Raw genomic sequence first — 27924 nt, 5'->3', positions numbered from 1 at the left:
TTGCTTTTTTTAAAGTGAAGTGGGCGTGGTCACCTCTGTGAGAGTCTCTGAGATGACCACACCCTTTTGGCCAATAAGTCAATATTTATATACTAGGAACAAGTGGCCATAACTCAGGAACAGAAAGGAGCAGGAACAAAAGAAAAACATTGCCGGATTCAGGAGAACAGCTGCGTTTGCACCATGTTAAAAAAAAAAATCATATTTATGACTTGTGTTATACTTTCAATAACAAGTTACATTGTATCGCCACTGTCTATAAATGTAGATCTAACAGAAGGGGTTTTAATGTATATTGTTTCTTTTAACCTTAAGAATATTCCAACTTTTTCCTCTTTAGGGAATGAATGCTCCCAAGATGAAAGCACATCAGCCGCCATTTTCACCGTGCAACTGGATGACTACCTTGGAGGAAAACCCATTCAGTACAGAGAAATGCAAGGATATGAATCCGGAGTGTTTGTTGGATATTTTAAAGGAGGGATTAAATATAAGGTACGATTAATTCAATGCATTTTGCTATTGTGATCCTCAAGTTAGGGTTCTTACTAACTCAATGCAGGCAGCAGTGGTCACATCAGAAGCATCAGGGAACACAGGACTGGCCTTATTAGAATATCTATGGGGAGCCATGGATGTGATTGGTTAGTGCAAACAATAGCAGCCTTTACATGCAGCCCCCATCCCAAAACTCCAATTGCCCCAAAACTTCAGGAAACTCTTGAACCATATAGATCATGTAGCCAAAGAGATGACTTTGTCAGACTCACAAACATTATTGTTAGTAAAATAGGAATGTTTATGTCCCTCTCCAGTCCCAAAATCACGTATGATCACTATTTACTACACCTTTTTGGACATCCCCATAAACTTGGGACTATCACATCAAATTGGGGACTGTGTTTTTTTCTGTTAGTACATTGTTCTCCAGTTCAGTGGATGTTTTTGCCCCCATTACCATCCCCCCAACCTTTATTTAAAATCATCTCTCTGGACCATAATAAATATATGACTTTGCCAAAAAGGAGGCTTATAGTGACTATAATATTACTTGGCTTTGAAAAAAGTTCAATCTCAAGAGTTTCTTACTTGTTAAAGGGAATTTGTCAGTCGTTTTTTATGCATGTTAGTAGCAGTATGGCTGTGTAGATACTTGCTTTCTAATAAAAATGCTACCTTCTTTGGGGAGATCCGATGCCCCAGTTTCGAGAAATCTGGCATAGAAGCAATATGCCAATTAAGTTGGAAGTGCACAGGGGGCGTGTCCATGCACTAGGAAGAAGTGTGATCAAATGCATTGGCACGCCCTCCAGCCTGATTTGCATATGACCTTTACACTGGATTTTTCTTGACCAACACATCTGATCATTACAAAAAAAAGCGTCATTTTTATTAGGGGACAAGGCTCTACACAGCCATACCACTACAACATAAGCAAAGAAATGAGCCTGAGCATAAGTTGGTAAATGTAGGAGCACGTTCACACTGTGGCCATTTCACAGACAAAACCCCAGAAAAAATACCTAAATGAGCCTATACCCAGTAGTAAGTGAATAAGTGAAGAGTAATAGTACATGTAAATAACACAGGGGACTTAGTTATCACTATTTTCATCCAAAAAGTGTAAAAGCGATCCCACCATAACAAGGTGTACCCAGCCTGGACGGTGCACATAGAATAAGTAGTTTAAATGCATTCACACCCCCTGTGCACTTCCAGTCTGATTTGCATATGACTTCTAAGCTCCTCCTCCTGCTTGCCTGAAGTCACACAGTATAGATGTCTGCCAACCAGGAGGCGGCACTGGGCAGAGAATAGAGCTGGAGTGACAGAGGCTTCAGATCTACCATAGCTCTTCAGATCTACCATAGCTCTTCAGCCTCATTTGCATTTCAACAACCCAGGACCCCAGTACTGGAAATCAACAGTGCTAACCACTGAGCCACCGTACAGTGCTAATCACTGAGCCACCGTACAGTGCTAACCACTGAGCCACCGTACAGTGCTAACCACTGAGCCAGCATACAGTGCTAACCAATGAGCTGTCCAATGTTATCACTACCTAAACCATTTTACATAGTTATTTTGTACAATGAATTACTAGTGTGAAAAGCGATGCTCTGTGGGGAAACAATGTTTAGCACGCAGCAGTAACAGATCATAAGTCTATTCGACTGGGTTGAGTGAGTGTATTGTCGCAGCGGAAGAGCAGGATGTTGGTAAATCAGCAAAGTGACAGTTAACCGTCAAGTAGTAAACTGTGATGACAGAAGACTGATAGCACATGGTCAGGACCGGTGCCGAGATATAATGTCTCTGCGCTGTGTACGGTCCACATGACTGTCCTCGGAGTTTTCAGCTCCTGCCTGGCATCTGCCCCTCGTCAACATACAATCCCATGTAATATATGAATTACATCTCTATAGATTGTCCGCCCAACAATTGCTCAAAGCTTTGATGTTCCTGCACCCTCACTCCATTGGATGATCCAAAGCAATAGAAACTTTTCTTTCTAGATATGACTTTAATCTGTAAAGTGGCCCGATATTACCATGTGCCCTTTCTAATTTTTCTGGTGGTTTGCTTGGCAGCGGGTGCGACTGCTACTTTTAGATCCCCTAGAACGATGATGACTTTGGTCAAACTGAGGTCTCCAGGGGAATATCCACGCTTTGCATATGGGAAGGGTGTTGTCTGGATCAGATCACCCATTTAGAGTATAGTAAAGCCCCATATTAGACTGCTGTCAGTCGAACCTACTGATTGTGTCAGGATGAGCATCTAATCAAAGAGGACTCTTCCCCAACAGATGATGTTGGGGGGAAAAGATTGGGCATTACACCACCATACTGGAGAAAGGAAGGTTTGGTGAGTGATGTTCTCCACCATGTTCTCCACCATGTTCTCCACCACCACCTACCATCCTTTGTGTAGCTTCAGCTGCTGGCCATATCCCCCTTAACTCGTAAAATATTGCATACTACCAATTTTCATGCATACTTACGTCTCGGCCAGACTGGTTGCAAGGAGGTTCTTTTTCTGAAGGACGACCCATTTTGGTGAATGGACACCTCCTGCCAAGTTTACCAACAGATTGCAGATGATTGTTGGGGGGTCCCAAAAAGGGGACCCTTTGCAGTTTATTGTCTTGGGATTGTACAACATGAAAAACCTCTTTTAAGCCCTCCCTCCACCATATCATTTAGATAACTGTTGGTTGACCAATGTTGCAGATGATCGTTCACCCAGCAGCCATCTCGCCTGACTCTCCCATACACAGGAACGCTCACTCATTGAGACAGCCGCTGATGGCTGCTTTTCTCATAGTTAAGAAAAATAATGGTAGTCCAAAATTGGACATGCCGGATCTTTACTCAGCCCAATGGGGCTCCCATACACATTAGACTGCTGTTGACTGAGCCCATCAATATTGCCGGGCTGAAGACTGAAAATTGGTCAATGTGTTTTTCTCCATTGATACAGTTACACAGTAATTTACTGCGTGACTATCAGTCTTCATAGGTTAGAAAGTGAGCTGTAGAAAGGTTAGAAAGGGACCTGTACAAAGGTTAGAAAGGGACCTGTACAAAGGTTAGAAAGGGCACTGTAGAAAGGTTAGAAAGTGACCTGTAGAAATGTTAGAAAGGGATCTGTAGAAAGGTTAGAAAGGGACCTGTAGAAAGGATAGAAAGGGACCTGTAGAAAGGATAGAAAGGGAACTGTAGAAAGGTTAGAAAGGGACCTGTAGAAAGGATAGAAAGGGACCTGTAGAAAGGTTAGCGTGCCTAAAAACTCATTTGTTCAGATTGGCCTACCGCCTCAACGCATTAACCTAACGATCCCTGTGTGGCCCATTAAATAAAAAAACAAAACAAAAACGTAATCAGGGTCCTCGCATCATGTTCTCATACACTTTATGCAGTTAATACAGTAGCTCTCTGTGTCTCTATTGCTACATACTTAAGCAGTTAACTGGTTCATGCAGCTTTACATGAACACCCGAGCCTTACACTATGGCTGGTCCAAATAACTAAAGCAATTGTTACCATCCACCTCTCGTGTCTCCCCTTTTCCTCATAGTTTGTAAGCTTGCGAGCAGGGCCCTCATTCCTCCTGGTATCTGTTTTGAACTGTGATTTCTGTTATGCTGTAATGTCTATTGTCTGTACAAGTCCCCTCTATAATTTGTAAAGTGCTGCGGAATATGTTGGCGCTATATAAATAAAAATTATTATTATTATAAAGGTTAGAAAGGGACCTGTAGAAAGGTTAGAAAGGGACCTGTAGAAAGGATAGAAAGGGACTTGTAGAAAGGTTAGAAAGGGACCTGTAGAAAGGTTAGAAAGGGACCTGTAGAAAGGATAGAAAGGGACCTATAGAAAGGTTAGAAAGGGACCTGTAGAAAGGTTAGAAAGTGACCTGTAGAAAGGTTAGAAAGGGACCTGTAGAAAGGATAGAAAGGGGCCTGTAGAAAGGTCAGAAAGGGACCTGCAATGAGAAAGACCAGGTTTAATCTCCTCGTAGGTCAAAGGATAGACATGTTGAAATCCAACATGCCCATTTATTTGATCAATTGATGGCACACTACGGAGGACATTCATCCACACAAGTCCACCAACATTCACCAAGAGTCTTTGCCTATTCCCAAAAATCTGTTGATTTCAGAGATAATATTTAACATTCCTATTGTAATGTTTTGCATTATATCATTTTTCAGGCTGGCGGAGTGGCCTCTGGTTTCACGCACGTGGTCACTAATGACCTCACCGCACAACGTCTGTTTCATATCAAAGGAAGGAGAGTGGTGCGAGCGACGGAGGTTCCCCTGAACTGGTCCAGCTTCAACAGCGGAGACTGCTTCATCGTTGATCTAGGATCTGTAAGTCGGAAGGATTTCTGGAACATATTTGCTATGCAAAACATTAAGTGCTGTAGTTTTATGTATCAATGGCAGGAATGGGATTGTAGTACATAGTTCTGTCCTGGCTGAAAATTTCGGGACCAAATCCAGCTTCAATCCAGGTAGGTTAACCCCTTACATGTTGGTAGGGTAACTCCTTATTAATGGCTATACCAACATTTATTTAGCTGGACAGAGGGAGAAGGCTTCCTCTGTCCAACCCATTAGTCCTTCTGTGTTGCGATCACAGGGTGCCAATGGATTAAGATGGCAACCAGGGGCCAAACAATGCACCCTCATGGCTGCAATTTTTGTTTACCTATTATCATTAACAATGACAGGTTTGATATGCTGCAGTGTACAATATGAGAGATCAGCTTCATACAAGTTTAAGTCCCAGAGTGGGATTTAATAAAAAAAAAGTTAAAATAATGCTAAAAAATAAAAAAAAATAACTAAACTATAAAATCGTCCCCCTCCCCCCCCAAAAAGGAAACATAATATATAATGCATAATAGAAAATATTATTTTTAAATATTTTTCAGTCTTCAAAAGTAAGAAAAAAAATACATATAAATTTATAGCAATTGTATATGTATCTCAAAATTCCACCAATAAAAAAACAAACAAAAACAAAAACATTGTCCAATAAATAAAAATGTTACAGCTTTTGTAAACAAACGATGAAAAGTAAAAACATTGCTTAGATTGTCTTTTAAACAGGACCTGTCACTTCTCATAAATGTGTAATTTTTATGCCCGGTGTAAATGCCGCTGTTCTCCTGAATCCGGAGATGTTTTTCTTTTGTTCCTGCTCCTCTCCATTCCTGAGATATGGTTGTTTTTTTCCTGTATGAAAAAAATTTGCATTTTTTTCAGCAAGTGGGTGTGGTCCTCTGAGAATAGGAGAATTGATGACCACACCCAATTGGCTAAGATTGCTAGATTTTTATATAATAAAAAACGTCCATATCTCAGGAATGGAGAGGAGCAGGAACAAAAGAAAAACATCTCCGGATTCAGGAGAACAGCGACATATAATCTAGGGGAAAAGTAGCTATTTTTATGGAACGTGACAGGTCCCCCTTTAAATCCTATATACCGTAATTTCAGGTTACATATACTTGGCCCCAATTGACCTTTGAATCTTATGTTACTTATTATTGTAATATAATATATGAATTGGATTGTAAGAGAACAATGCATGAAAGGAGAAAAATACAATACCTGGCAGTAATAGGAACATAAGGACACAGAGATTGGGGTGTACTTTCTTAGATAAACTGTCCTCCTGTTGACCCAGGATCAGCCGATTGTGATGTGTTTGTTTATGGGGATGTAGCAGATGTTATATACAGCATTTGTGTGGTTAGATGAGTCCAGTGTTTGCGGGAAGTCTTCTCTCTTCGCGTCCCATGAGACAATATAATCTTTACTGTACATAGGGCTCACTGCGGAGTTTGCTTGCTCACCTGCCCTTCTATATGCATAGGCATTCTCCTCTTCATTTGTTAGAAGGGTCTTTTGAAATAAACTAATCGCAAAGTGTCCCCCAGCTGAAACGACCAACTCTAAACTATGGAGAAACCTTGTAAAAAGTGCTCTATTTCCCTACAGTGCCCCCGCAGGAGAAATTAAGTATTACACCCTTACCTAATCATCATCCTCCTGATGCTCTTGAAACCACTTTTCACTTTAGCCAAGAAATGAGGTTTATGTAAAATGATACTTTTTACAGTAAATTGGCAAAAACCTCTACTTCTTTGCTTCCTCTCTAAAGTATCCAACAGAAATCGGGACGGTCAGCAAGTTTCCTGTTTCCTTATCCCAGGGCTAGATATAGGAGAAACATAAACCCTTGAGAAGTTTTCTTCTTTTTTTTATGAAGATTGAAAAGTTGGAAACTTGCGTCACTTTGGAGGGCTGGACCCCCAACCACATAACCAGATAGTAGCCTCCACGCTTATTACAGAAGGCTACGACCAAGAAGTCGTCCTCATAAAGGGGATTACAATTAATACTTATGGATGTACAGTGCCTTGAAAATGTATTCATACCCCGTGAACTTTCACATTACACCCAGAGGTTTTGGGGAGATTTTATGTGATACCAACACAAAGTAGCAAGTATTTATGAATTCTAAAAGAAATTCTACAAAGTTTTATAAATATTTTAAAAGTTGGAAAACTGTTATGTGCATTAGTCTTCAGCCCCCCTATGTCAATACTTTGTAGGAGCACCTGTCACTGCAGGTCTTTTAGGAAATGTCTCTGAAAGCTTTCCACATCTAGAGGTGACATGTTTGTCCATTCTTATTTGCATCATTTCCTTTACACTTCACACTCGTTACTTTGTGTTCGTTTATCACATTAGATCCTAATAAAATGCATTTAAGTTTGCTGCTGTAACGTGAAAAAATGTGGAAAAGTTCATAGAATACTTTTTCAAGGTACTGTAAATGTCTTTTTCCATGAGTCATCCCCCAGCGGCAGGATTTACTGATTACTCATACTCGGCATGTATTGGACTGATGTGCAGTGATGGAGTTGTGCATACACAGGACTCACGTGAACGCTCTGCCCTACACACTACTGACTGTCTTCTTTCTCCCAGAAACAGCGGAGCTATACTTACTTGAATGAGGCTTAGTTGTAAGTCAAATATAATTTACTGTACTGGTATGTATCATACTCCAGAGCTGCACTCACAATTCTGCTGTTTGTTAATGGACTGAGTGTATTGCTTGTCAGCTGGCACATCCCCTTATAGTAACATTCCTGAAAACAAACCTGACACACTGTGTTCTATTTGGTGGCGGTACATTACCTTTCTCCTTGCATTCTTTGAATTTCTCATTCATTCACCAACCTTAGATTCTGCTCTAGGAATCCCACCCTGTACCTGTCAGCATTTCCTGAAATATGGTGTACACCGTCACAGACTTTTTTTCATTGCTAATTTCCTTCCCTAATGCAAAGTTTTGCAACATTCTAAATAATAATCGTAAAATTGTTCATTTTGCTGCTGCAGATTGTCTGTTTTTTATCTAGCTGAGTTGTCCACAATATTCCTGCTCACTTCTGATGGCTCTCTCTACTCTCCTTCTCCCTTCACTCATTGTTAGGGATAGCAGCAGATGAGGATATTGTACACAATGTGAAAAGGAAGGAAAGTTTCTAAAGATGCATGGAGCAAGACAGCAGTACCCAGGATGCACCTAGACCTCACATCCAGCCTATATTACTGGGAGAGACACACAGACCTCACATCCAGCCTATATTACTGGGAGAGACACACAGAGCTCACATCCAGCCTATATTACTGGGAGAGACACACAGACCTCACATCCAGCCTATATTACTGGGAGAGACACACAAACCTCACATCCAGCCTATATTACTGGGAGACACACAAACCTCACATCCAGCCTATATTACTGGGAGACACACAGACCTCACATCCAGCCTATATTACTGGGAGAGACACACAGAGCTCACATCCAGCCTATATTACTGGGAGAGACACACAGACCTCACGTCCAGCCTATATTATTACTGGGAGAGACACACAGAGCTCACATCCAGCCTTTTTTACTGGGAGAGACACACAGAGCTCACATCCAGCCTATATTACTGGGAGAGACACACAGACCTCACACCCTGCCTATATTACTGGGAGAGACACACAGACCTCACATCCAGCCTATATTACTGGGAGAGACACACAGAGCTCACATCCAGCCTATATTACTGGGAGTCACAGACCTCACATCCAGCCTATATTACTGGGAGCCACACACAGGCCTTACAGCCTAAATTACTGGGAGAGACACACAGACCTCATATTCAGCTTATATTACAGGGAGAGACACACAGACCTCGCATCCAGCCTATATTACTGGGAGAGACACACAGACCTCACATCCAGCCTATATTACTGGGAGAGATACAGACCTCGCATCCAGCCTATATTACTGGGAGCAGCACACAGACCTCACATCCAATCTATATTTCTGGAGGACTCCTAGACCTCACATCCAGCCTACATTACTGGGAGCAACACACAGAGCTCACATCCAGCCTACATTATTCTGAGCAACAGACAGAGCTTACATCCAGCCTATATTACTGGGAGAGACACACAGATCTCACATCCAGCCTACATTACTGGAGGACTCCCAGACCTCACATCAAGCCTATATTACTGGGAGAGACACACAGACCTCACATCCAGCCTATATTACTGGGAGAGACACACAGAGCTCACATCCAGCCTATATTACTGGGAGAGACACACAGAGCTCACATCCAGCCTATATTACTGGGAGAGACACACAGACCTCACACCCAGCCTACATTACTGGGAGAGACACACAGCTCACATCCAGCCTATATTACTGGGAGAGACACACATACCTCACATCCAGCCTATATTACTGGGAGAGACACACAGCTCGCATCCAGCCTATATTACTGGGAGAGACACACAGAGCTCACATCCAGCCTATATTACTGGGAGAGACACACAGACCTCACACCCAGCCTATATTACTGGGAGAGACACACAGCTCACATCCAGCCTATATTACTGGGAGAGACACACATACCTCACATCCAGCCTATATTACTGGGAGAGACACAGAGCTCACATCCAGTTTATATTACTGAAGGACATTCAGACGTCACATCCAGGCTTTATTTGTTGGGGTTGCATAGACATCGCACCCATTCTATTTTACTAGGAGAGACACAAACCTCATTTCCAGCTTATATTATCAGAGGAAGAGGCACAAAGGCCTTACATCCAGTCTATATTAAGTACTATATTACTGTGGGGAAGTATACAGACATCAAATCCATGTTGGCCCCCCCGAGGAAGCCGACCACGCAAAACGCGCGTCAGGGCTGCGGCACACACGGATCATCGCCTTCTCTCTCACATGGGTAAGCACTAATCTTTCACTGCACCATGAGTGGCACTTTATACCTGGGAAAAGTAGATGCATATTTGTGATGTTACATAGCACCTTTCCATATGGTACTCCCACACTTCAGGTTGTTACCTAAAGCTATCTCTGAGGTTTATGTGCTAACTTTATATGCTCTGTGCTGCTATTTTTTGATAGGAGACTTTTTGATGATACGGGTTGCTAGGTCTCTTCCTCTTCCAAACCCATCTTGTATTGTCTTTATGGGTTATTTACACCCTTACCTTGTATATGAGTGAGCATTTAATAATACAAATTTTGATATGTCACTGATATTACTGTGTCTTATCTCACCTCATTTTTCATGGCAATTTGCGCCATTGTTTTTTGTAGGATTCTATTACGTAGGGAGTTGCCCTATCCTTGAATATTGGTTCCGGTTTGGAACTCTACGTGTGTATGTGTATCCAACATGTTAGTTTTCGTTAATTAGACATCAAATCCAGCCTATATTACTGGGAGAGACACTTTCGCAGGAAAAAAAAAATATCTGAAACTTGGACTCTCAAATCAGTGGTCTAAATATGAATGAAGAAATGAAACTTAGTAACTAAAGATAACCACTAAAATAAGGAATAATATCTTTTTTTTACGTCAATGGTTTCCATAGCTTTTGAAGCGTTTCTCTTTACAATTTATATAAACTTTTACAACATAATATCCCGCACCGTAGAGTTTCTTTTACCCATTTCAGTTTTTTGCAAACATTGAATAAGTAGCGATAATGGGAGACAACAAAAGGGCGAATGCAGCTCAGGATGTGATTTAAACCGACATAATTCAATAACATTTCAATTTATTTGTCTTAACGATATCTCATGGACAATATATATCTGTGAGGTTATTCTGTTGATGATAATTAGTGATATAGACTGAGAAACAAAACCTATTGATTTCAAAGGGAGAGTGTAGTGAGAATAGACATAGAAAGGGGAGGAATTGAGTTGTCCCCGACACCCATTATTGTCAATTGAGTGTTCCTTGTCTGATAGTTGCTCGACTGGAACAAAAGACAGAACTTAATCACACAAGTGACCCCACACGTGTTCAGAAAAATGATTGATGGCAGCCGAGGAAGGTAGGAAAGGAGGAGAGAGCAAGTCAAGCTTATAGTCTACTCTCTATTAAAGTCTGTGGCATATATGTGAGCAGTTGATCTAAAATGTAGCTGCACATATAAACTATGAAGCACATTTACTAGGATCTATTTTGTAAACCTTGTATCAGATTTATAAGACTTTTTCTCATATTATGAGACAATTGTTTTTTTTTTCTGTCTACGCAATCAAACACAAAAAGACTCTGTTCAGTGTGCCAATTAGATCGGCTTGGATAAACATTAGGGCAGAACTGACATTTCACTGCTGGATATTAGGTAAGTATTGTCTACAGGCAGCAAAAAAGCAAAGAATTGCAAAAATATGGGGTCATCGAATGGAAATATCACTTTTTAATACAGTTATGTAATTGTGACATCATTATCAGCCAGTATAAAGGTCATGTGCTTTTTAGTGTATATATGCTTCTGATGTAGAAGACAGACCGTACTTGAAACGCATAGCCAATAAACAGCTTTCATTACCTAAAGGCGGTTTGCCGATGTGTTCTTCTTGTGCAGTGATACCACTTCTTGTTTCCTCGGTTCCCATAGTATAGTTATTGGAAGTGGTTGGTATTACTGTATTATATTATTGTTTTACTGTTACAGCATTACTTTATTAATTTATTTTATATTTATAGTATTACAATATAAGTATTACTGATACATTATATTGTTCCAAATATATGAAAGAATCGAACATTAACTTATTTTTTCTGTATATATGCAAAAAACATAAAAATTTTGCAGCATACTAGGCAAAACGATACACAATCATTAGCTCATTGATTAAAAAATACATATTTTCATGCATAGATAGATAATACATTAATAAGTAAAGGTTAAAAAAAGGGAACCGCCATGGGTTATAACACTGCCCCAGTGATAAGAACAGCACTTGTTATAGACTCCATGAAGTCTACATGGAGTAGGAATGTGTACAATTACAACCTTTGAACTGAAAAACAGCAAAAAATGACATTAATTTATGATTCTGGAAAACTGAGTACATCTGGGTCAGTTTTAGTTCATCTGCCATCTGTTGTGGCAGTTATAAAATGAGATAGGATTCCTTGGAAACTTTGACTACATTATGCAGTAATAATTATATTAAGCAAGTAATAATTGAAAGAGGTGTAAGTTGAAACTCATGGGGCTTGATGTAAAATGGATAACAATGGCCACAAATTATAATGTGCCATTTATAACATTGGTATCTTCTTATGTCTTTTGATATATCCAGTTGCTACCTCTGCACTCATTACAGCTAAATTCCTGACAGCAAGTAAAAACTGGACCTACATATTGAAGTTCCAAAAGTTCATCATGATCCTTACTCTAAGGGTACTGTCACACTCTGCAACTTTCCAACGATCACGACCAGCGATACGACCTGGCCGTGATCATTGGAAAGTCGTTGTGTGGTCGCTGGGGAGCTGTCACACAGACCGCTCTCCAGCGACCAACGATGCCGAAGGCCCTGGGTAACCAGGGTAAACATCGGGTTACTAAGCGCAGGGCCGCGCTTAGTAACCCGATGTTTACCCTGGTTACCAGCGTAAAAGTAAAAAAAAAAAACAGTACATACTCACATTTCGGTGTCCGTCAGGTCCCTCGCAGTCTGCTTCCCGCTCTGACTGAGTGCCGCCGTAAAGTGAAAGCAGAGCACAGCTTTGACGTCACTGCTGTGCTCTGCTCTTACTTTCCGGCCGGCAGTCAGTCAGAGCGGGAAGCAGACTGCAAGGGACCTGACGGACACCGAAATGTGAGTATGTACTGTTTTTTTTTTTTACTTTTACGGTGGTAACCAGGGTAAACATCGGGTTACTAAGTGCGGCCCTGCGCTTAGTAACCCGATGTTTACCCTGGTTACAAGCGAACGCATCGCTGGATCGCTGTCACACACACCGATCCAACGATGACAGCGGGAGATCCAGCGACGAAAGAAAGTTCCAAACGATCTGCTACGACGTACGATTCTCAGCGGGGTCCCTGATCGCTGCTGCGTGTCAGACACAGCGATATCGTATGGATATCGCTGGAACATCATGGATCGTACCGTCGTAGCGATCAAAGTGCCACTGTGAGACAGTACCCTAAGGGATTATGTCACAAAACAACTGTCAGGTGACCCAGGACCAGAGGCTCCTTCCCTGTCCCTAACACTAGATGCCGGGGCCTCTGCCCTTGCCTTATCTCGTGAGTTAGCCCCCCGTCTGTTCTCTTCACTCACCATGGGAAGAGGGGCGCTACTGTGCACCGTAGTACACCAACCCGACAAACAAGGGTTAACAGAAAACTCCAGGCATACAAAATATTCACTCACATATAACAGGAACAGAGGAATGCACCAAGGTGTGAAGGTAGGGGAATAAACCAAAATAGAGAAAGATAGGTAATTGCCACACATACAAACCAAGCAACAGTCACTAATAACTCCTCCAACTCCCCTTCTCATATGAACTCCTCTCCCACCGATAGCCATGCAGCAAATGCTAGCTCTGACAAGGATTAGTAACAGAGCCCAGATTATAAAGGGAAAAGGAGTGGCTAACTGAGCATAACTGTGAGAACAGGGATTTCCAACATGGCCGATTAACCCTTGTTCTGCCAGAAGTAATAAACACTTTTAATATGAAGGAGAAGTGCTTCTTCTCATCGCCGGAGTAGGAGCAATCAGATGCTGCGGTCTTATGGCTCCACACTGTCGCAGTAACCCCGTGACAGGTAACTTATTGTTTTGTTTCAATCCATATATTTATAAGTTTTAGTTCTTTGGATGCAATTATAGCTACTTCTTCGGAAAATATAAATATTTCAAAAACATAAATTTTCCTCCTAGACCTCAACTATAATAGTGAACGTCACCCATATATTTGTGATTGCTTTGATTTTGGTATGTCATTGTGATTTTGAGCCTTAAAGGGATAGTCCCATCTCCAAGATTCTATCCCAATATGTAGTAGGTGTAATACTAATAATATTAGTAAATGTCTAGAATTAGAAGTACACCTACTACCTACTGGGATAGGATCTTGGAGATGGGAATGCCCCATTAAGACTTATATAAATATGGGAAATAATAATATTTCGCAGAGGTGTGCAGTTGCTAGGGAGTGATTTGACCAAACCACCTTTTCAAGTAATTTTACTTAGAAAATTTGTGTGATGGAATCTGAATATACTTTCCTTTAGTTCAGGAACCCAGTAAATAGACGCCTTTGAGTTGGAGTTACTGGACGGTAGAAATGTCTTTTTTACTATTTTGTTACAAGATTTTAATTTTAGTTTCCCATAAGATGTATTCTCATCTTACTAGTGCGTGCATCTTGCAAGGAAATGGTAGCTTTCTGTGGTCCACTTGTAGAGATGTGAATCTTTCTACAAAACTTTGCGTACCTTAAACCAAGTAAGGTTCTTTTGATGACGAAAAGCTCAACTAAGCTAGACTTGCTGTTAGTCTTCTTCCTCTTCGCACGGCTGTGGTGAATAACCACATCTCTTGTTATAACTATAGACTCCAAAAAATCCCATTCTTCAGCTCATGCTTCATACTTTTATGTGCATTTGAGTCTATGTTTTTGAGCGTATTGTTGTGCGAAATAGTTCAGGTGGATATTTTAGGTGGTTGATAAACTGGAAAGAGATAATGATCGTTAAGGGTGTGATGTTGGTGCCATCTTGGCATCTGTGCACTCAGTACTTGAGGAGAGTGGGTTACCAAAGCCAATAAAAAACAATGGGAAGCTGTTTGCTGAATATAGGTTGATGTACTCCAAAAGATAGACCTGTGTGAACTTCTTCACATTTTCTGATGACCCCTCAATGATTTGGCGAGGGGGGGTTCCTTGAAATGCGTTGGCTGTAGATAGTCAAATTTCACTTATTTGAGGTTGGAGTCGAGCTCCTGTATCTCCCCTGTATCAGCTCCACCCTACTTGTCTTCTAGGTTTGAAAGTCCTCAAGGCTCTAATTCTGAACCACATCAGCCAGGATCTCAACAGCTTTAGACAGATCTTTGGACAGCACCTTTATGTAGACCACCATCTCTCCTGACTTTCCCATAGACATGCACACCTGCCTTCATAAAAGGAATAGGTTGATACCAGGTGGTGTAGGTTTGTCTCTATCAACAGGGTCATAGCTATAGAGGTTGTATAAAACCAAGGTCCTGGTGCCTAAGGGGCCTAAAGGCCATTTTGCCTCAAAATGGGCACATTGGTACCTAATGGCACATAGTAACTTAGAGCCCTGGTAAAGAGCATTTGGGATCAGGCGGATTATACAACAATGCAGATGTGCTGAGCCGGGCGGCGCCTGTCCTTTTATAACCTTTGATGATGTCACACAGACAGCCAATCACAGTAATGCCACAACCAAGATGGCTACAGCATTACAGTGACGCACAGGCAGGCAATCCCAGCATGCTTATTGGCTGAGTAACAGGCACCAAAGATGCGGGGGAGGGGAATCAAATTTTACATCAAGCACCGCCAAAGGCTCGCAGAGTAACGAGCTCATCCGAACACCCAGATACTCAAGTAATAAGTGTTTGCTCATCCATAATACCTACCAGACTACCAGAAAGGTTGAAATCCAAACTGAAGAAAAGGACAGCACCACACCAGATAGTGAAAAGCAGCTCACATATTTATTCTGCCTCCTGCGGCAACGTTTCGGTCCAAAGACCTGTTATGGACCTGGTGGTTAGGAGCACCCGGAATGACCTGATGGTTAAAACGGAAAACCTGGGACAAGCTCTGAGGAGGTGGTAACTCTACTGACCGCAATCCCTAATCCTATCACACACACTAGAAATAGCCGTGGAGCGTACCTAACTCTCCCTAGATGCCTCTTCACAGCCTAAGAGCTAACTACCCCTAAAGATAGAAATAGAAGCCTACCTTGCCTCAGAGAAATTCCCCAAAGGGAAGGCAGCCCCCACAAATATTGACTGTGAGTTAAGAGGGAAGTGACAAACACAGGAATGAAACAGATTTTAGCAAAGGAGGCCAAATCTTCTCTAGATAGACAGAGGATAGGAAAGGGAACTGTGCGGTCAGTATTAAAAACTACAAAAACTACGCAGAGTGTGCAAAAAGACCTCCACACCGACTAACGGTGTGGAGGTGCAGCTCTGCACCCCCAGAGCTTCCAGCTAGCAAGGAAATATCATAATAGCAAGCTGGACTAGAAACTGTCATGATCTCTGCAGGCAGAGATCATAGCAAGCCTATAGAGGGACAAGCTCTCGGAAGATGGAACTATACTGACCATGAACTAAGCCTGCCGCGCAACTAGAAATAGCCAGGTAGCATATCCTATTTATAGCTAGATGCCCAGCTCTGGCCTAAGACCTAAATAGCTAGCAGAGGGAAATATAAGACCTGGCTCACCTCTAGAGAAATATTCCAAAGAAGACAGTAGCCCCCCACATATAATGACGGTGAGTTCAGATGAAACAACAAACGCAGCAGGAAAATAGTCTTAGCAAATTTGAGGTCCGCTTACTAGATAGCAGAAGACAGATAGTATACTTTCATGGTCAGCAGAAAAACACTAACAAAACACCATCCAGAGATTACCTTAAACTCTGGCATTAACTCATAACGCCAGAGTAGCAATCCCTGATCAACGAGAGCTTTCCAGACACAGTAACAAAACTTCAGCTGTGAACTGGAACAAATAGGCAAAACAAAACATGGACAAAAGTCCAACTTATCTAGTAGTTGTCTAGAAGCAGGAACAAGCACTGAGAGGCATCAGATAACATTGTTGACCGGCAAGAAACCACCAGAGAAATGAGCTTAAATAGCGACACCCACTACTGATGGAACCAGGTGAAACAGGAAAGAGGATGACAAGTCCAATTCCACAAGCGGCCACCGGGGGAGCCCAGAATCCAAATTCACAACAGTACCCCCCCCTCAAGGAGGGGGCACCGAACCCTCACCAGATCCACCAGGGCGACCAGGATGAGCCCTATGGAAGGCACGAACAAGATCAGAAGCATGAACATCAGATGCATTGACCCAAGAATTATCCTCCTGGCCGTAACCCTTCCAGTTGACCAGATACTGGAGTTTCCGTCTGGAAACACGAGAGTCCAAAATTTTCTCCACAACGTACTCCAACTCACCCTCAACCAACACCGGAGCAGGAGGCTCAACTGAAGGTACAACAGGTACCTCATACCTGCGCAATAACGACCGATGAAAAACGTTATGAATGGAAAAGGACGCAGGGAGGTCCAAACGGAAAGAAACAGGATTAAGAATCTCCAATATTCTATAAGGGCCGATGAACCGAGGTTTAAACTTAGGAGAAGAGACCCTCATAGGGACAAAACGAGAAGACAACCACACTAAATCTCCAACACAAAGCCGAGAACCAACACGACGATGACGGTTGGCAAAACGCTGAGTCTTCTCCTGGGACAACTTCAAATTGTCCATAACCTGCCCCCAGATGTGATGCAATCTCTCCACCACCGCATCCACTCCAGGACAATCCGAGGATTCCACCTGACCGGAGGAAAATCGAGGGTGAAACCCCGAATTACAGAAAAACGGGGACACCAAGGTGGAAGAACTGGCCCGATTATTGAGGGCGAACTCTGCCAATGGCAAAAAAGCAACCCAATCATCCTGGTCAGCAGAGACAAAACACCTCAGATATGTCTCAAGGGTCTGATTAGTCCGCTCGGTCTGGCCATTAGTCTGAGGGTGAAAAGCAGATGAAAAAGACAAATCTATGCCCATCCTAGCACAGAATGCCCGCCAAAATCTAGACACAAATTGGGTACCTCTGTCAGAAACAATATTCTCAGGAATACCATGCAATCGGACAACATTCTGAAAAAACAGAGGAACCAACTCAGAAGAAGAAGGCAACTTGGGCAGAGGAACCAAATGGACCATTTTAGAGAAACGGTCACAGACCACCCAGATGACAGACATCTTCTGGGAAACAGGCAGATCTGAAATAAAATCCATCGAGATGTGTGTCCAAGGCCTCTTAGGAATAGACAAGGGCAACAGCAGTCCGCTAGCCCGAGAACTACAAGACTTGGCCCGAGCACAAACGTCACATGACTGCACAAAGACTCGCACATCTCGTGACAGGGAAGGCCACCAGAAGGATCTTGCCACCAAATCCCTGGTACCAAAAATTCCGGGATGACCTACCAATGCAGAAGAATGTACCTCAGAGATGACTCTGCTGGTCCAATCATCCGGAACAAACAGTCTATCAGGCGGACAACGATCCGGTCTATCCGCCTGAAACTCTTGCAAGGACCGCCGCAGATCAGGAGAAACGGCCGACAAAATTACTCCCTCCCTAAGGATACCTGTGGGTTCAGAATTACCAGGAGAGTCCGGGTCAAAACTCCTAGAAAGGGCATCTGCCTTAACATTCTTAGAACCCGGTAGATATGACACCACAAAATTAAAGCGAGAAAAAAATAAAGACCAGCGCGCCTGTCTAGGATTCAGGCGTCTGGCAGTCTCAAGATAAATCAAATTTTTGTGGTCAGTCAATACCACCACCTGATGCCTAGCCCCCTCGAGCCAATGGCGCCACTCCTCAAACGCCCACTTCATGGCCAAAAGCTCCCGATTCCCAACATCATAATTCCGCTCTGCGGGCGAAAATTTGCGAGAAAAGAAGGCACAAGGCCTAATGACGGAGCAGTCGGAACCTTTCTGCGACAACACTGCCCCAGCTCCGATCTCCGAAGCGTCAACCTCAACCTGAAAAGGCAGATTCACATCAGGCTGACGCAACACAGGGGCAGAGGCAAAACGGCGCTTAAGCTCCTGAAAGGCCTCTACAGCATGAGGGGACCAATTAGCAACATCAGCGCCTTGTCTGGTCAAATCAGTCAGTGGTTTAACGACATCCGAAAAACCAGCAATAAATCGGCGGTAAAAGTTGGCAAAGCCCAAAAATCTCTGAAGACCCTTAAGAGAGGAGGGCTGAGTCCAGTCACAAATAGCTTGCACCTTGACGGGATCCATCTCAATGGAAGAGGGAGAAAAAAGACTGCAGCAAGGGAGACTGGAGGAAAAAAAAAAAAAAAAAAAAAAAAAAAAAATTCCAGCAGACTTCTTATAACTCTCCTTTCTCAACCTGGGTCTTTAACACTTTATGGGCCGGTCAAACTGTCATGATCTCTGCAGGCAGAGATCATAGCAAGCCTATAGAGGGACAAGCTCTCGGAAGATGGAACTATACTGACCATGAACTAAGCCTGCCGCGCAACTAGAAATAGCCAGGTAGCATATCCTATTTATAGCTAGATGCCCAGCTCTGGCCTAAGACCTAAATAGCTAGCAGAGGGAAATATAAGACCTGGCTCACCTCTAGAGAAATATTCCAAAGAAGACAGTAGCCCCCCACATATAATGACGGTGAGTTCAGATGAAACAACAAACGCAGCAGGAAAATAGTCTTAGCAAATTTGAGGTCCGCTTACTAGATAGCAGAAGACAGATAGTATACTTTCATGGTCAGCAGAAAAACACTAACAAAACACCATCCAGAGATTACCTTAAACTCTGGCATTAACTCATAACGCCAGAGTAGCAATCCCTGATCAACGAGAGCTTTCCAGACACAGTAACAAAACTTCAGCTGTGAACTGGAACAAATAGGCAAAACAAAACATGGACAAAAGTCCAACTTATCAGTAGTTGTCTAGAAGCAGGAACAAGCACTGAGAGGCATCAGATAACATTGTTGACCGGCAAGAAACCACCAGAGAAATGAGCTTAAATAGCGACACCCACTACTGATGGAACCAGGTGAAACAGGAAAGAGGATGACAAGTCCAATTCCACAAGCGGCCACCGGGGGAGCCCAGAATCCAAATTCACAACAAGAAACATAGCATGTACTGAGAAATAAATTCAAAAACCAATGAACAACAAATTAACTAGCAGGGACTTAGCTTCTGCTGGAGTAGACAGGTCATCAGAGAAATCCAAGAGAGATCTGGACCAGTACTGAGACATTGACAGCTGGCATGAACTAACGATCTGAGCAGAGTTAAATAGGGAAGCCAGCAGAAGCAATAAGCGAGGGCAGCTGAGAAAGCCAACCTCAAGGACCAGCAGTTCACCTCAAAGCCACCAGAGGGTGTCCAAGGACAGAACTCACCAAAGTACCATTCACGACCACAGGAGGGAGCCCGAGAACGGAATTCACAACAAAGACCTTTGTCAAGCCCTTCGGTCTTTGGACCGAAATGTTGCCGCAGGAGGCAGAATAAATAAGTGAGCTGCTTTTCACTATCTGGTGTGGCGCTGTCCTTTTCTTCAGTTTGGATTTGGATGTTCTATCTGGGATGGACCCCCTGGTGAGGACGTGCGCCCTGATGTCCATATAGACTATATAATTATAGGGTGCGGCTTTACTGCTTTTTTTGTAACTTACCAGAAAGGTTGGTCAACCTCACAGGTGCCTGGTGAAGCCTCCCACAACATCCCATAAAGAAGCTTTTCCCGGAGGTTTCTTGAGTGTAACACCGGGATCCTGTGTCATCAGCCCAAACCTGGACATGAGAAATAGGATGTGTCCTACCTGAAAAATATGTGTGATTACTCTCATCACACACCTCCTAGACAAACATAACAAAAAGTTTTCAAGTATGAATTATGCCCACACAGACCTAGCTATTATGGGGCTGACTTCTCTATCTTTTTTTGTTTTATTTTTTGCTAACTCTACTTCTGTATAACTTTACAGAGCAAATTTATATTCTTTTAATTCAATATATTCCCAAAACATCTGCTAATTACTGTTATGTAATATCCTGACAATTGGTGGAGACTCAAGTTTCCTAGAACCTTAAATTCCCTGCACAGACGTGAGCTAAAGGATAACATTCTAGCTGCCTACAGCCACCTCTAGAGGGAGCTGAGGAGCTCATTATACACAAGTTATACATTAAACATAATAATAAAGCAATAAACAGTAAACTGGATGTAGTGGTGACGGCAGACAGAATGGATTTTATTATTTAACTATATTATTTAACTTTATTATTTTGGCTTATCCAAAAAGTTTGTAACTCTGGGACCAAAAATAGTGGAGCATAGATTTCTTTAAAAAAAAAGCAAGCAGGATGTTCTATGGCTCGAGTCTGATGGCCACGGACTACTGATGTGGCTGCTAATCTTTTTGATTATCTATAGTCGAAAGGTTTTAAGAATAAAGCAAACACATAGAGAAAAGTGTTAAGTGCCCTCTACTTCTATATGTACAGTACAGGCAATGCTTCGTTAATTTATAGCTGTCTTTGGTTTACTAAAAAAGTTACCAAATCAAAGGATAAAAGGAAAGGGAAACATTTGGTGAAAGTTCATTATTGCTGCGAATGTCGAAAGTTACAGTCAGGCTAGAATATTATGTCTGTGCTCAGGTGCTAAGAAATGTGAAAGTCTTGGCGAGGGAGCTTCAGTAATGCAGAAGAACCAGATCTGCGAGTCATTTTATTTTTGCTTTGCTGGTTATAAAATACAGAAGAGAATTATCATTATCTTACATCCTGGAAAAAAAATCTCAGTACTTGTCACGGTTTCAGTATTAGCAGCCACTAAATATCATCATAAGGCAACAGTTTACAGAGGAAGAGGAACAAGAGTGAAAACCACAGACGAAAACTACTAAAAGATGCAAAGTCCCCAGCATGAAAGATTAAGCTTGTTGTATCTTGACTATATAATATACAGTATATATATATAATCGGGAGAAATCTTCCTGAATATGGCTGCAAGCTGCAACCACCGGGAAATAAAACATTGTGTATAGTAATTATACTAATTATAATTACCGCTACAGTGCCTTGCGAAAGTATTCGGCCCCCTGGAACTTTTCAACCTTTTCCCAAATATCATGCTTCAAACATAAAGATACCAAATGTAAATTTTTGGTGAAGAATCAACAACAAGTGGAACACAATTGTGAAGTTGAACGAAATTTATTGGTTATTTTACATTTTTGTGGAAAATCAAAAACTGAAAAGTGGGGCGTGCAATATTATTCGGCCCCTTTACTTTCAGTGCAGAAGTTCATTGTGGATCTCTGAATGATCCAATGTTGTCCCAAATGCCTAATGATGATAAATATAATCCACCTGTGTGTAATCAAGTCTCCGTATAAATGCACCTGCTCTGTGATAGTCTCAGGGTTCTGTGTGAAGCACAGAGAGCATCATGAAGACCAAGGAACACAACAGGCAGGTCCGTGATACTGTTGTGGAGAAGTTTAAAGCCGGATTTGGATACAAAATGATTTCCAAAACGTTACACATCCCAAGGAGCACTGTGCAAGCGATCATATTGAAATGGAAGGAGTATCATACCACTGCAAATCTACCAAGACCCGGCCGTCCCGCTAAACTTTCATCTCAAACACGGAGAAGACTGATCAGAGATGCAGCCAAGAGGCCCATGATCACTCTGGATGAACTGCAGAGATCTACAGCTGAGGTGGGACAGTCTGTCCATAGGACAACAATCAGTCGTACACTGCACATATCTGGCCTTTATGGAAGAGTGGCAAGAAGAAAGCCATTTCTCAAAGATATCCATAAAAAGTGTCGTCTAAAGTTTGCAACAAGCCACCTGGGAGACACCAAACATGTGGGAGAAGGTGCTCTGGTCAGATGAAACCAAAATCGAACTTTTTGGCAACAATGCCAAACGATATGTTTGGCGTAAAGGCAACACAGCTCATCACCCTGAACACACCATCCCCACTGTCAAACATGGTGGTGGCAGCATCATGGTTTGGGCCTGCTTTTCTTCAGCAGGGACAGGGAAGATGGTTAAAATTGATGGGAGGATGGATAGAGCCAAATACAGGACCATTCTTGAAGAAAACCTAATGGAGTCTGCAAAAGGCCTGAGACTGGGACGGAGATTTGTCTTCCAACAAGACAATGATCCCAAACATAAAGCAAAATCTACAATGGAATGGTTCACAAATAAACGTATCCAGGTGTTAGAATGGCCAAGTCAGAGTCCAGACCTCAATCCAATCGAGAATCTGTGGAAAGAGCTGAAAACTGCTGTTCACAAACGATCTCCATCCAACCTCACTGAGCTCGAGCTGTTTGCCAAGGAAGAATGGGCAAGAATTTCAGTCTCTCGATGTACAAAACTGATAGAGACAGACCCCAAGAGACTTGTAATCGCAGCAAAAGGTGGAGCAACAAAGTATTAAGTTAAAGGGGCCGAATAATATTGCACGTCCCGCTATAACTACTATAATACTGCTCCCTATGTTTAAGAATATAACTGCTATAATACTGCCCATATGTACAAGAATATAACTGCTATAATACTGCCCATATGTACAAGAATATAACTACTATAATACTGCCCCTATGTACAAGAATATAACTACTATAATACTGCTCCTATGTACAAGAATATAACTACTATAATACTGCTCCCTATGTTCAAGAATATAACTACTATACAGGTCCTTCTCAAAAAATTAGCATATAGTGTTAAATTTCATTATTTACCATAATGTAATGATTACAATTAAACTTTCATATATTATAGATTCATTATCCACCAACTGAAATTTGTCAGGTCTTTTATTGTTTTAATACTGATGATTTTGGCCTACAACTCCTGATAACCCCAAAAACCTGTCTCAATAAATTAGCATATTTCACCCGTCCAATCAAATAAAAGTGTTTTTTAATAACAAACAAAAAAACCATCAAATAATAATGTTCAGTTATGCACTCAATACTTGGTCGGGAATCCTTTGGCAGAAATGACTGCTTCAATGCGGCGTGGCATGGAGGCAATCAGCCTGTGACACTGCTGAGATGTTATGGAGGCCCAGGATGCTTCAATAGCGGCCTTAAGCTCATCCAGAGTGTTGGGTCTTGCGTCTCTCAACTTTCTCTTCACAATATCCCACAGATTCTCTATGGGGTTCAGGTCAGGAGAGTTGGCAGGCCAATTGAGCACAGTAATACCATGGTCAGTAAACCATTTACCAGTGGTTTTGGCACTGTGAGCAGGTGCCAGGTCGTGCTGAAAAATGAAATCTTCATCTCCATAAAGCATTTCAGCCGATGGAAGCATGAAGTGCTCCAAAATCTCCTGATAGCTAGCTGCATTGACCCTGCCCTTGATGAAACACAGTGGACCAACACCAGCAGCTGACATGGCACCCCACACCATCACTGACTGTGGGTACTTGACACTGGACTTCAGGCATTTTGGCATTTCCTTCTCCCCAGTCTTCCTCCAGACTCTGGCACCTTGATTTCCGAATGACATGCAAAATTTGCTTTCATCAGAAAAAAGTACTTGGGACCACTTAGCAACAGTCCAGTGCTGCTTCTCTGTAGCCCAGGTCAGGCGCTTCTGCCGCTGTTTATGGTTCAAAAGTGGCTTTACCTGGGGAATGCGGCACCTGTAGCCCATTTCCTGCACACGCCTGTGCACGGTGGCTCTGGATGTTTCCACACCAGACTCAGTCCTGTTATGGTTCTCAATGGCAAGAGAACATAGCCCAGCAAACATAAGTACTAGCTCTTGGAAGGATGGAAACTAAACTGACCATGAACTAAACCTGCCGCACAACTAACAGTAGCCGGGTAGCGTTGCCTACGTTTTTTATCCCTAGACGCCCAGCGCCGGCCGGAGGACTAACTAATCCTGGCAGAGGAAAATATAGTCCTGGCTCACCTCTAGAGAAGTTTCCCCGATAGGCAGACAGAGGCCCCCACATATATTGGCGGTGATTTTAGATGAAATGACAAACGTAGTATGAAAATAGGTTTAGCAAAATTGAGGTCCGCTTACTAGATAGCAGGAAGACAGAAAGGGCACTTTCATGGTCAGCTGAAAACCCTATCAAAATACCATCCTGAAATTACTTTAAGACTCTAGTATTAACTCATAACATCAGAGTGGCAATTTCAGATCACAAGAGCTTTCCAGACACAGAAACGAAACTACAGCAGTGAACTGGAACAAAATGCAAAAACAAACGAGGACTAAAGTCCAACTTAGCTGGGAGTTGTCTAGCAGCAGGAACATGCACAGAAAGGCTTCTGATTACAATGTTGACCGGCATGGAAGTGACAGAGGAGCAAGGTTAAATAGCGACTCCCACATCCTGATGGAAACAGGTGAACAGAGGGGATGATGCACACCAGTTCAATTCCACCAGTGGCCACCGGGGGAGCCCAAAATCCAATTTCACAACAGTACCCCCCCCTCAAGGAGGGGGCACCGAACCCTCACCAGAACCACCAGGGCGATCAGGATGAGCCCTATGAAAGGCACGGACCAGATCGGAGGCATGAACATCAGAGGCAGTCACCCAAGAATTATCCTCCTGACCGTATCCCTTCCATTTGACCAGATACTGGAGTTTCCGTCTGGAAACACGGGAGTCCAAGATTTTTTCCACAACGTACTCCAACTCGCCCTCAACCAACACCGGAGCAGGAGGCTCAACGGAAGGCACAACCGGTACCTCATACCTGCGCAACAATGACCGATGAAAAACATTATGAATAGAAAAAGATGCAGGGAGGTCCAAACGGAAGGACACAGGGTTAAGAATCTCCAATATCTTGTACGGGCCGATGAACCGAGGCTTAAACTTAGGAGAAGAAACCCTCATAGGGACAAAACGAGAAGACAACCACACCAAGTCCCCAACACAAAGCCGAGGACCAACCCGACGCCGGCAGTTGGCAAAAAGCTGAGTCTTCTCCTGGGACAACTTCAAATTGTCCACTACCTGCCCCCAAATCTGATGCAACCTCTCCACCACAGCATCCACTCCAGGACAATCCGAAGATTCCACCTGACCAGAAGAAAATCGAGGATGAAACCCCGAATTACAGAAAAAAGGAGACACCAAGGTGGCAGAGCTGGCCCGATTATTGAGGGCAAACTCCGCTAAAGGCAAAAAAGCAACCCAATCATCCTGATCTGCAGACACAAAACACCTCAAATATGTCTCCAAGGTCTGATTCGTCCACTCGGTCTGGCCATTAGTCTGAGGATGGAAAGCAGACGAGAAAGACAAATCTATGCCCATCCTAGCACAGAATGCTCGCCAAAATCTAGACACGAATTGGGTTCCTCTGTCAGAAACGATATTCTCCGGAATACCATGCAAACGGACCACATTTTGAAAAAACAGAGGAACCAACTCGGAAGAAGAAGGCAACTTAGGCAGGGGAACCAAATGGACCATCTTAGAGAAACGGTCACACACCACCCAGATGACAGACATCTTCTGAGAAACAGGAAGATCCGAAATAAAATCCATCGAGATGTGCGTCCAGGGCCTCTTCGGGATAGGCAAGGGCAACAACAATCCACTAGCCCGAGAACAACAAGGCTTGGCCCGAGCACAAACGTCACAAGACTGCACAAAGCCTCGCACATCTCGAGACAGGGAAGGCCACCAGAAGGACCTTGCCACCAAATCCCTGGTACCAAAGATTCCAGGATGACCTGTCAACGCAGAAGAATGAACCTCAGAAATGACTTTACTGGTCCAATCATCAGGAACAAACAGTCTACCAGGTGGGCAACGATCAGGTCTATCCGCCTGAAACTCCTGCAAGGCCCGCCGCAGGTCTGGAGAAACGGCAGACAATATCACTCCATCCTTAAGGATACCTGTAGGTTCAGAGTTACCAGGGGAGTCAGGCTCAAAACTCCTAGAAAGGGCATCCGCCTTAACATTCTTAGAACCCGGCAGGTAGGACACCACAAAATTAAACCGAGAGAAAAACAACGACCAGCGCGCCTGTCTAGGATTCAGGCGTCTGGCGGACTCAAGATAAATTAGATTTTTGTGGTCAGTCAATACCACCACCTGATGTCTAGCCCCCTCAAGCCAATGACGCCACTCCTCAAAAGCCCACTTCATGGCCAAAAGCTCCCGATTCCCAACATCATAATTCCGCTCGGCGGGCGAAAATTTACGCGAGAAAAAGGCACAAGGTCTCATCACGGAACAATCGGAACTTCTCTGCGACAAAACTGCCCCAGCTCCGATTTCAGAAGCGTCGACCTCAACCTGAAAAGGAAGAGCAACATCAGGCTGACGCAACACAGGGGCGGAAGAAAAGCGGCGCTTAAGCTCCCGAAAGGCCTCCACAGCAGCAGGGGACCAATCAGCAACATCAGCACCCTTCTTAGTCAAATCAGTCAATGGTTTAACAACATCAGAAAAACCAGCAATAAATCGACGATAAAAGTTAGCAAAGCCCAAAAATTTCTGAAGACTCTTAAGAGAAGAGGGTTGCGTCCAATCACAAATAGCCTGAACCTTGACAGGATCCATCTCGATGGAAGAGGGGGAAAAAATATATCCCAAAAAGGAAATCTTTTGAACCCCAAAAACGCACTTAGAACCCTTCACACACAAGGAATTAGACCGCAAAACCTGAAAAACCCTCCTGACCTGCTGGACATGAGAGTCCCAGTCATCCGAAAAAATCAAAATATCATCCAGATACACAATCATAAATTTATCCAAATAATCACGGAAAATGTCATGCATAAAGGACTGAAAGACTGAAGGGGCATTTGAAAGACCAAAAGGCATCACCAAATACTCAAAGTGGCCCTCGGGCGTATTAAATGCGGTCTTCCACTCATCCCCCTGCTTAATTCGCACCAAATTATACGCCCCACGGAGATCTATCTTAGAGAACCACTTGGCCCCCTTTATGCGAGCAAACAAATCAGTCAGCAGTGGCAACGGATATTGATATTTAACCGTGATTTTATTCAAAAGCCGATAATCAATACACGGCCTCAAAGAGCCATCTTTCTTAGCCACAAAGAAAAAACCGGCTCCTAAGGGAGATGACGAAGGACGAATATGTCCCTTTTCCAAGGACTCCTTTATATGTTCTCGCATAGC

The 27924-nt window shown here is 42.9% G+C and overlaps 1 protein-coding gene across 1 annotated transcript in view; it reads left to right on the top strand.

Annotated features, from left to right (window-relative positions):
- Positions 1-27924, top strand: part of SCIN (scinderin) — a 112549-nt gene that overhangs the window by 6060 nt on the left and 78565 nt on the right. The window contains exons 2-3 of the mRNA XM_077268085.1: positions 341-495; positions 4718-4879. Of these exons, the coding sequence (XP_077124200.1) occupies positions 341-495; positions 4718-4879 (317 nt within the window). The remainder of the gene's footprint in view (positions 1-340; positions 496-4717; positions 4880-27924) is intronic.

Source organism: Ranitomeya variabilis, chromosome 6 (assembly GCF_051348905.1).
Source record: "Ranitomeya variabilis isolate aRanVar5 chromosome 6, aRanVar5.hap1, whole genome shotgun sequence".
NCBI lineage: Eukaryota > Metazoa > Chordata > Amphibia > Anura > Dendrobatidae > Ranitomeya > Ranitomeya variabilis.
The sequence above is the reverse complement of the archived record's forward strand: the minus strand, read 5'-3'. Positions and strand labels throughout refer to the sequence as shown.